At 40.4% G+C, this 11,299-nt stretch overlaps 1 protein-coding gene across 1 annotated transcript in view; it reads right to left on the bottom strand.

Annotated features, from left to right (window-relative positions):
* Window positions 1-5,109: 5,109 nt before the first annotated feature.
* RGS5 (regulator of G protein signaling 5) overlaps window positions 5,110-11,299 on the bottom strand; it is a 52,497-nt gene continuing 46,307 nt past the window's right edge. The window contains exon 5 of the mRNA XM_008518259.2: window positions 5,110-10,084. Coding sequence (XP_008516481.1) covers window positions 9,923-10,084 — 162 coding nt within the window. The 3' untranslated portion in view covers window positions 5,110-9,922. The remainder of the gene's footprint in view (window positions 10,085-11,299) is intronic.

Below are 11,299 nucleotides of genomic sequence, written 5' to 3'. Positions count from 1 at the left end.
CCTAGCCAATGACTCAGATTTTGCAACTCTGCACCATATGTACTGAGCCAACTTGAGAGAGAGGATGATTGTAACTAGAAAAGCCATTCTTCCAGCTCTAAAGCCTAATATTATCTACACATGATTTTCTGAAGTCTACACTTACAGTTCAAAGAAACAGTCATTTAGTTTTTATCAAAATATGCCATCTGAATCTGAAATTCCATGTACGTCTGTTGCCTGTCTTGAGGAGCTAAGATCTGAATAAATGCTTTCATTTGGATTTAGAATGCTTTTATCTTCATGATGCAGACACTACAGACAGCTGATAAGTAAAATAGAAGGCCTCTCACACAAGCTAAAAGTATTCAGTCTTTTGCTTCTTCTGTCTATTCTTAGTCATTCTAGAAGGACTCAGCTGGGAGGATTTGTCAAGATAAGAGACATGCAATCCCCAAGTGCTCTTAAATCTTTTTAGAGGAATAAAGTGCAATTTCAAAAGGGTAAGATTAGCCACCTCTCCCCGCTCACCTCCTAAAGTGAAACAGAAATGGTATTAGAATGAAAAGTCACAGTAGCTACCCACCATAACAAGAATAACTCATTTCTTTGCTCTATTTTTCTTTAATGGCTAGCACATTGTCTACAGATGTGCAGGGATAAAGAACCTGAGAGATGTCTGACCTACTTATACAGAAAAGGAGCAAAGTCACAACATCCAGAAAATTTAGTGCATAGCTACCCTGAAGGAGATGGACACAATCTGCCTGGAGGGGTCTGAGGTAATTAAGGTCCCAACAGCCTCTTGTCTTTCAGGATGCCAACCTCCCCTTGTCTCTGATGTGGTATTTGTCACATTGGACAAGAGTGGATGTAGGAGGTATCGTGTCTCCTGAGGGCATAGTTGAAAGCCTCAGGAATTTAAATTCCCTTTCACGGCCCATCCTACAAACTCAGGAGGAGAGCGGTATCTGGAAGTTTTCAAGTCCAGACTTTTTCAGAAGTTAAAATACCAGACCTTTGCTTTTCTAACACTCTTCAAAGAGAGTTTTCTAACTGTTCCACACAATTATCCTGTTCAATTGGTAAGGACACTTCTTTGGTCTTTGGTGGAAGGATACCAGACTAGGAGAATGTCCTCCACTTTAGTTAGGTGGGATGTGATGAGTACAAAGGAAGTTTCCTCAGGGAAGATGATATCTGTGTGCTAATTCTTTAAGAATATGTAGGTGCTTGCTAGGTGAAATAAAGGGAACGAAGTGAAAGGAGCTGCCTCATGCAAGGGCTGGAGCACAAGAAGACCTGGTGCATTCAGAGCTCTGCAAGACATCACCCAAGCCTGGGTACTTTACAGAACTTTGTGTATTTGGCTGAAGATTCAGGGTGCTATTCCCTAGGGTAGTGGCAATCAAAATTTTAGAGTTAAAATAAACTTTTAAGTTTTTTTTTTTGAGGAAGAGTAGCCCTGAGCTAACTGCTGCCAATCCTCCTCTTTTTGCTGAGGAAGACTGGCCCTGAGCTCACATCCATGCCTATCTTCCTCTACTTTATATGTGGGACGCCTACCACAGCATGGCTTGCCAAGAGTGCCATGTCCTCATCTGGGATCCGAACCGGCGAACCCTGGGCTGCAGAAGCAGAACTTGTGCACTTAACCGCTGTGCCACCAGGCAAGCCCTTAAGACTATTTTTGAGGACATCCATACAAGAGTAGCTGTAATACTATTACCTATTAATTTAAAAGATTTGAAATGGCAAGCTAGTAGAAATTCAGGAATGTTTTTAAGTGAATTTGTATTTTGCTTTTAAAATCTGGATGAATTTACACGATACATGGATGTGTGAGGTATTATTCAATCAACGGATAATGAGGGACACATATGTGCCTTTACAAACGCTATAAGACTCCCTCTGTCCCCTGGGTCTGGAGCCCATGGAAGGCTGAAGAGCATGGAAAGCCACTGAAAGATTTTAAACAGAGGACTAACATGACTCGATAAATCATGAGAAAAATAGCATCTTCAGGTAAATGCTCTAAGCTGTTTTCTCTCTTGTCACTGAACTGTTAAAGATTTTATGTGTTACTCCTTTTAGGAGAGTTCGTGTTCAAAAGGAGAACTCTTAAGTGATGGACAATGCTTAACAAAATGGAATAAATTGAAAATGGTAATTTGCAATTGGTAATTGAGAAATTTCGCATGAGAACTTTGCAGTTCTTCAAATCCCAGCAAAGAGTAAAACAGTACCTAATAGTGGCCAGAATAATGCAAAGGATGTAAGACTCTTCTGTGTCCATAAATCTTTATTAATTATCTGGTGCTGTCAGAGAATGGGACCATGTATAACACAGGCGGATGACCAGGTCTCAAAATATAACATTACAGCAGACACACCTCTCTTTCCCTCAATCGCAACTGGCTGTCTTCAGGAAGGTTTTAAGAAATAAGCAATGTGTATCACCCTATTGGAGATATTCACATTAAAGAACGAATAGCTGATAACTTTCCAACAGAATATTTTACTTTTAAAGAAGTATTTTGTTAATCTGAAAGGATATCTATTGGGAAAATTATTATAGAGATAGAGGAGAAATGTATATTTTTGAGAAGCACAATTTTTCTGGGCCAACTCCACACTACCATTTCTCTGGTATCTTACGGTTCTTTGACATCAACTTTAAGAACATCTGTTATTATAGATATGTGAATGTGGCATATCGTAAATTTTGTTCTACAGAAAAAATCCCCCAGACTTGGAATCAGATCATCTGTAAGAATGATGCTGTTTTCCAGATGTGTAACTTTCTACAAATTATTTCATCCCTATGGGCCTTAATTTCCTCGTCTTTAAAATGGAGATTGGGAGGAACAATCTCTCAGAATGGCAGAGTGGATTTTTGTGTGTGGTGACTGCTACCCGACTAATCACTCAGGACAATTCGGCCGATCTAATTGGCCAGCAAGTGGATTCCCCTTTGCTCTCAGGGCTTCAAGTGTTTGTGTCCCCGGGCTGCTGACATCTCTCTCTGCTGAGAAGAATCTTTGCAGAAAGAGGAAGACTAAACTTTCGCCCTGAGCATTTGAGAGCATTTGTAATGTCTATTCCAGCTCCAACATTTTCTGAATCTGGATTTTTCCCTTATCACCTCCCTGCTTGTTATCAGTAGCATTGCTAGAGCAACTCAGGTAGATATAGAAGTTATGGCTTGAGTTGTTAAATTAAAAAGCAGTCACAATACATGTTCTGTTAGAGGAAATCAGAGGACATCAATCTCCATCCATCCTTAGTCATTAAAGCCTCTGGGCTCCAATTCCGCCGTAAGTGTCTTTTAGGGTTTTCAAGAATTCTGCTTGGAAGCACAGTGGTGTCGGGCATTCAGCAGCACAATCTGAGGCAGGTGTTTATATCTCACACGTCACAGACAGCTGCAGCAGCAGTCACAAGGCACCACTTCTTCAAGACACAGCTAAGACTTTCATTGTCACCTATGGGCTGCATACCCACCCTTGTCTGCCTGCCTCAAACTCAGCATTCTCCCAGGCCTGGAATAGGCCTGGCTGCCAAAGAATGAGCAAAGATTTTCTCCTATTAAGCTTTTCTTGCTAATAAAATTTCAATCCCCCCCCCTTTTTTTTTTTTGGTGAGGAAGATTGGCTCTGAGCTAACATCTGTGCCAATCCTCCTCTATTTTATATGTGGGATGCAGCCACAGTGTGGTTTGATGAGTGATGTGTAGGTCCACACCCTGGATCCAAACCTATGAACCCTGGGCCGTGGAAGCAGAGTGTGCAAAATTAACCACTGTGCCACTGGGCCAGTCTTCCATCCACATTTTCTATTGTTCTAACAAGTTAAAACATTGAGAAGGTAGGATTTGACTGAAAAGTAGAAAAATATGGAAAGTGGACCAGAGATTTGCCAGATGAGACTAACTCAAATGCAGAATGCACTGAAGCACCGGGAAGCCATCCCAAGTGTTGAGGTATTTGGAAAGTTGTTTGTGAGCAAAATAATTTTCAAGACACTGCTGACTTAGAAAATGTAAAATTAGCAAAGTATGCTTTAGGGATTGTGTACCTTGGACAGCTTGGTTTACATCACTGACAGGGGCTAGAATGGGTTCCCACTTGGGCAGTGTTTCATTTAGCCCATTTTACTCAAGTTAGAGCCAATAATCCTAATGTTTTGAGGGATCACATGTGGTTCCTTCGGTCTGGTGGAACACACAGATGTCTAAGAGGTGGTCAATCTGACCTCTAACCTCTGTTCTGCCACCGATTCACATAGTGACCTTGAGAATATCACTTCTTTTTTGTGGTGGAGACGAAAATGTCACTGATCTTTTCTTTAATAATACTTCTTGGTACAAACTCTCTGAAACTCATCCAAAATAATTAAAATAAATAGAATAGGTGATATTGAAATGACTCAGGGGTATTGCATCTACTTTAAATATAGCTACGCCTTATGGGAACTGGGAATGAGAACTAAGACGCCGTTGGAAACCAAGACAGATACTCTCCTCAATCTCTCAATCTCTCCCTCCCACTCTCTCTCTCTCTCTCTCTTTTTACCTTCCTTCCTCTATCTCTCTGGTCATATGGATTCTCATCATTGTTTTTCCCTGTAAATACGCTCCTGTTTATGCTTCTTTCTGCACACAAGCTTTCCCTTTTGCCCACTCCCAATCCCACTAGTTGTAGGATCTTAGCCCATTACCTAAACCATCTGAGCACCAAATCCAAGGTCATAGACTTGGGTTGCTTGCAGCAGCACCTGGATTTCAGATCTTTCCCCAGTGGGGGAGGAACAGGGGATGACTATACTCACTAGATATTGCAGAATCCAAATGATATAATCCACTCAGTTGGTTCTAACAGTGGACAGCTGGGTCAATAAGCTGTTGCCGCCTGAATCCAAGGGAAAGCGGTCAACAGAGTATATGAAAATGGGGCACTTTCTGAGTTTTGCGTGTCAGGCTGTTATTACAGTTGATGCTTATTAGGATAGGAATTGTCCCCATTGATCAAGGATTCACTGGTTTAAGGAGCATAGTGAACAAATAAGCTGATCTTAAGGAAGAGTTTCATATAAAGAATGTTCAGGAGTCAAGAAGGACTCATATGAGGCTGTCATATAGATATATATTTAATATAATATATGTGATCGTGGTTACAGGTACATAGTGCTTTATTTATCGAGAAGTATAAGTCACATAGTACACAACATATTGGATACAAAATCAGAAGATAAACACAATTATTCGTAAATGAAAAACTTGGGATAAATGCTGACAAGTGGATTTCCAAATCTTTCATTTCTACTCCTTTCTCTGGGCTGAGTCTCCTGAAGATGAATTGTGAGTTGCAGCATCTAAAAAAATTTTAGTTCTCCCAAATCCTGACACTGTCTCACACAAAAAGAACTTTTGCCAAAGTTTCTCCAGGTTACTTCTCTCCACTGGGAAATGTCTCAGCATTTCCCATTGTTTTGTCTATGCCTTCGCCTATACATTTTCCTAGATAGGAAGTTAAATGCTTTTGATGTATTCATATTACATATTTGTGGTTAGACTCAACTACTTTAAATGTTTCCTCTTGAAGAGGGAGAAGAGGAAGGGAGACATAGGGGTGAGGCGGGGAGGGAAAATATCTCAGGTTAGAAAAGAAGCAAGTTGCAAGAGGCTTATTAGACTAGATAGGAGTGTTCAGAGTTTGATTTGTAGCTTCTCTACTAAAAACTAAGATGACGATTATTAAACTGCGAGGTGAGGATAATATTCAAAGATTTTTTCTGCCATTCACTTTCTGCTATGAGTTTCCATTCAAAGCTACTATATATGTCTCTTCAGTTGGAAGAGTTGATCTTTTGTGATTCAGGATGGTTAGCTGATGCTGGGGAAAGCCTTTCTTTAGATATCTATTGCTCTGGTCTGCCACATAACCTGTTTGGGAGAAAGTATGTTTAACTCAAGTGGCAATTGATAACTTGTTAACTAGAAAGCCTTGTCCCCAGCAAGTTTTAAATACATACTGCCTGATAGAATGGAGAGACTAGAAAACCAGAGAGGTCTAATAACAATTCAGTCAGGATAGACCGAGATTCATCAAGATCTCACGTCTAGAACCTGCATAGAGTTGCCTGGCCCTTGGGTTTGGACACTTGGATGTTAGAAACTGAGTTCTCTGTGCTCTGATTTCTGCCACATGCGAGCCAAATGAGGAAGGTATATCCTCGCTGTTTGCCCTTTTATCTAATCAAGACTCTCTAGGATGTTAAAATGAAGTTTCGATCTTAGCTGCCTGTGAGTCAAGAAATACCTTCCTGCAAATCTTGCTGGAGACAGCAAGAAGCAATTTGATTTCAATCAAGTGGAGCTGCTCTGAAATGTTTCCCAGAGAATAGATTCACTTCATAGGGCTGGCCACTTACTCCTTTACCACTCCGCTTCTCCTCTTTCTTCCCACGACCCTTTCTCTCCCAAACCTGCTAAGTTTCCAGGAGACAGGGAAAATGGCCAGCTAGAGGAAATGATTTCAGGGGTAAAAAATCATTTTCCTGAAATATAAACAGGCTTTTAAGTGATTCTCAAATTATCAAATTTGCGATGGGACAGATGATTTGACAAAGCCCTGGCAGGGAATGCTGATTAGTTTATCAATTGATGTGCTAATGGTCAAGTTTTTATTGAAACTTCTGGAAATGTATTATTCTTTTGGAAATAATTAATAACTCCATCCTATTGAAACGGAGTGTATACAAAGAACACATCAAGCAAGCAAAATCCATGGCTTTGTAGAGGACAAAAATAAAAAATTTCTCCCAGTTCTGGGAAAAAGAAAATGTGTGTGTGTGTGTGTGCACGTGCATGTGCACACATGTGTAGGGGGTTGTTCCCATGAACAAGCACTGCTTTAGCAGATGAACATGGAACACAGTCTCCTAATTTACTCTAGAGTCGATTGTCTGTCTCTGTTTTCCAGTCCAGTTTAGATCCTAATCTGACGCCAACCCCAAACCATATCAAACCCAGGGAGAAAAACTTTGGTTATGGGCCATCACCTGGCCTAATCTTTGGTTTCTCTCAAGAATAAGAAGCATATACTCCTATTCCCATTGACCGCAATTTGGTTCCACCACCTCTCTACGTCCCAGATCCACTTACAACTGTAGTTACATTTTCACGGGGGAGGAAAATGCAAACGCCACAGGGCTCTTGCATTGTTTCCTACTATCCCAGGCGATTTACTCAAGGGAAAGTGGGGAAGAAGAGGAGGAGGCAGAGGGACTGAAAAATAGATGTTACACAGTTTTTCCTGGAAAGATCATCCTGGTTTTTCTAATTTCCAAGAATTAAAAAATGTATTTTCTTTCTGTTACCATGGAAACTTCTAGTAACACAATTGGTTTTTTTTTTTTTTCCTTTTCTCAGTTTAAAAACACTTTCAAAATCACTCAGAGAAATTTTCTGGGGTAACTTTGATATGTTTGCTTTCTCATTTTGGGCTGTGATATTTGTATTCCTTTTAATTTTATTACTTTATATGTTAGAGGAGTCTCTAATGTATGTGTGTATTGCTTTAAATTTAGAACCATACATACATATACATATTACATGTTACCATTTTACTGGAAGGCATTCATTCTTGTGGCCTTCGCAGCACTGCCCTTGGGGTACTTTTCTTGCCCGCTACTTCCTGGGTCCAGTTTATGAAAAGGTGAAGCCCCTTCTTATCTTCCACTGACAAGCCTACCCGCTTACACAGGGTGAATGAGCAGTCAATTTGTGAGTATAGTCAATCTGAATCTTTGTCACATCAACCATCTGAATGAGTTCTGAAATATCTAGTGAATTCTCTGGGAATTTTCAAACATTTGTCTATTTCAAATAATATGAATATAATTTGAATTTTTAATTACATCAAAATTCTTCTTAAGAATGCTTTGGCATTCAAGAAAAAAAAACTCACCTAGATTCTTGCATTCTTAAATTTTCTACCTGCGTTAGAAAGTAAAGAACTGGCAATTTTATACTGATTGAGGCAGCATAGAGAGATGTTGAGGAAGGTGGTACCAGGAACTTTTGATCTGAGTTGCTTGTCACTCTTACGCAAATGGACATGGGGAGAACTTCTTCATGATCACCGTGTTGATCTGGCCTAGCTGCTGACTACCTCATGACGGAGTTTCTTTGAAGTGAGCAATATTGACAAATATGGATGAACTCAAACCGCGCTAGGAAGTGTTGGCAGTAGACCCAGTAACTCCAACCCATTTTCAGAATGTGAAGTGGCAAGAATTCAGGAAGGGCATGTTATTAATTTGAAATAACAAAAATAGGGAACACCCAACAAACACAGTCAGTGCTTACGCGAAGAATACAGTAATATCGTTGCTTCACTTTCAGTATTCTGAGGAAATAACTGAATAAATGGGTTACAAACATGTGGAACTAGGAGTGTGTGAATGAAAAAGAGAAACAAAGGAGGAAATACAAGACTAAACAATGTAAGCTTCTACTTAAACATTTCAGAATTTTATTAATCCTTTAAAAAATACCTTCTCCTTTTTTTAATTAACTCAGTGTCCTCATCTCGGTTACCCTCATACATCATTTAGTTTGGTTCTCTTTATTACTAGATTATGATAAGAAAAAAGTTCTAGCAAGACTTACAAAAATGAAATACAGAATTCGAAGTTTAAACTTACTAAAAATACCATGGCCTATCAGCTAGCTGTGTGTGAGGCATGTTAGGGCCCACATGCGCACTTTGATGGTAAGTAGAATTCATTAACACAGGGAACAAAATAGGGAGGGAAGATGGGGGGTAGATAAAAGGTCATGTTATTTTGCAAAATGCAGGGTACTTTAAAACCCTGTCTCACTGAGAAGGCCTCTACATGTAGTCAAATTAGTTTTTCCAAGATAATTTGGTGTTTTGAAGATAAATCATCATTTACTAAAAAAAGAGATGACATGATAAGGTAATTAACCATTTTAGGCTTGACAGAATTTTCCCATTTCAGTGTACAGACCTCTTGATGTTGAGGTGAGAGACCACTGCAATGGACAGCAACCATTTTATTTTACATGACTGGTGTTAAAAATTTTGGAATTTTACACTTACAAGCATTTAAAATAATCTGAAAATTGAAACTTTGGGCCTATATACTAGAGGCATAGATACATTTGGAAAATAGTTCATTGTCAATCTTAGGTCATTGATTTAATAAAGAATTTGGTAACTTTATGGAGAAGATATGAGGGAGGTATAAGGAAAAAATCAATATGGATTGTGTTCAGATTGATTTTGTATAAACACATCATGTTCATGGTTGTATCTCTTGTTTATAATTTCCACCTAACACGAAGATGCTCTAAGGGGAAGATCAATATTTTAAATAAGGTATTTGCTGAAAAAATCAAATAGTGGCTTCATAAAATTCTCACCACCTTTTACTAACCAAGCTCAGAAATAGTTAGAGGCGTGATCCTTCTGGAGCAGAATTAAAACAACAAACGAGATCAATAAGTCTCACTTAAAATTGGTCTTTCCACATCCATATTCTTTTTCAGACCAATTTAGACGGCGATCCTTTACCTAAACCAAGTGGACTTAGGTTCAATGACCTCATATTCTTATCTTATACTTCCCTGACTTCGGCAGAATTTTTCCGTGATTCTGATTGCATTTCACAACCACACACTGGGTAGAGCTTAACTGAGAATGGGGCAGGAAGAAGAAACTGGGAAAGGAAGGCATTCAGACAATAAACATGGAAAACAACGTGGGCCAAAAGAATAAGCAACACTCCCTAGGATTTTCCCGGTTCGGTTATCTTTGAGCAAAGCTGCTATGGGAAGACATGTAGGTTGCTGGAAAGTGCAGGGTTATTATGGAAGAATAACTCACAAGGTGATTCTCATAGCCAGACTAAATTGCTACTTGATTAACTCTTGATAAAACTCAGAGCGCACAAAGCGAGGCAGTGAATCCTTTTCCATCAGGGCATGGATTCTTTTCTGAGCCACATCAAAGCTGCTCGGGGAAGGTTCCACCAGGTTCTTCATTGTGATGTCCTTCGTGAAGTGATCAATATTCACCTGTGGGCCAGGAAACAGGGTCATGAGTCAGCCCAGGTTGCAGGATTTGATGAGAGTTGGGAAGGCAAGTGGAATTTCTCATCACAAAACACACTAGGGGAAGAGAGTCATAAAAGCGAGAAATACCATTTCTATTTTATAGGCAATGAGGTAAGGTAACTGGTGTTCCAATAAATGCATGACTCAGATTAAGCAGAAATGTTAAGTGATTTGCCCCAGCTCATAAGTGGTAGAGAGAAGATTCAAAAGCCCAGCAATGTGACTTTTAACCAGGAGACTGCAGTGTTGGAAGGCGTCATAGCTTCCTGTCCTGAGGCCAGTGCTGCTACACTGCACAACTCCTCGGGACACCATTTGCCTTAGGGGCCATGGGAATGGTTCCCTGGAGTTGGGCAGCGTACAGCCTGCATGGGCTTGCCTGAGTATGATTTGAGAGGAATCTCGTACATCGCGTTGTACGCTTTAATGACTCTTAAGCCATCTGAGTGTAAAAGAGAAAGAAACAGAATCCAAATCAGCCAATGGTTCTGGACCAGAACATTAGAAAATGTTTCAGGTTTCTCCTGGGCTGCTAGAGATCCTTGATACTGAGGAAAGCTATTTGGGCTCAGAGAATTATGGAGTGGCTGTAGGCCAGAGTCAGAGACAGAGGTATGACAGGGGAGACCAGGCCAGAACAGCGAGGAGGAGTGGGCTGTGTGTGAAGGTCCAGGATGAAGTGAGTTGAGCCTATAGTGAGATTCTCCATAGGTGAGAGGGGCTGACGTGCTTTACACAGGCATGGTAGGAGACATGCAGTCAGCACCGGGAGTAGCCTCAGAGGTGATGTAGTCCAAGGCCAGCCTTTCTATGTGAAGACCCCGAGGCCGGAAGGGGTCACGTTACATGCCCACAAGCAGCTAGTGAGGGACAGAGTTGAGGCCATGATGTATACTTCTCTGTTCTCAGTCTATTGTTCTTCCCGCCACCCAAAAGCAACGCTTCTTTCTTCTCTGATACTAAATGTGTACCAAGCGAGGCAGGGAGTCTTACTCAAAATGGTTGAATTTGTAAAAATTATGAAACTATCTCCTAACCCCATTTCTTTAAAGAAGTGGTGCATTTAAAACTCTCTAACAGGGGCCAGCCCAGTGGCACAGCGGTTAAGTTCGCACGTTCCGCTTTGGTGGCCTGGGGTTTGCCAGTTCGGATCCCAGGAGCGGACATGGCACTGCT

Source organism: Equus przewalskii, unplaced genomic scaffold (assembly GCF_037783145.1).
Source record: "Equus przewalskii isolate Varuska unplaced genomic scaffold, EquPr2 ChrUn-3, whole genome shotgun sequence".
Lineage (NCBI taxonomy): Eukaryota > Metazoa > Chordata > Mammalia > Perissodactyla > Equidae > Equus > Equus przewalskii.
The sequence above is the reverse complement of the archived record's forward strand: the minus strand, read 5'-3'. Positions and strand labels throughout refer to the sequence as shown.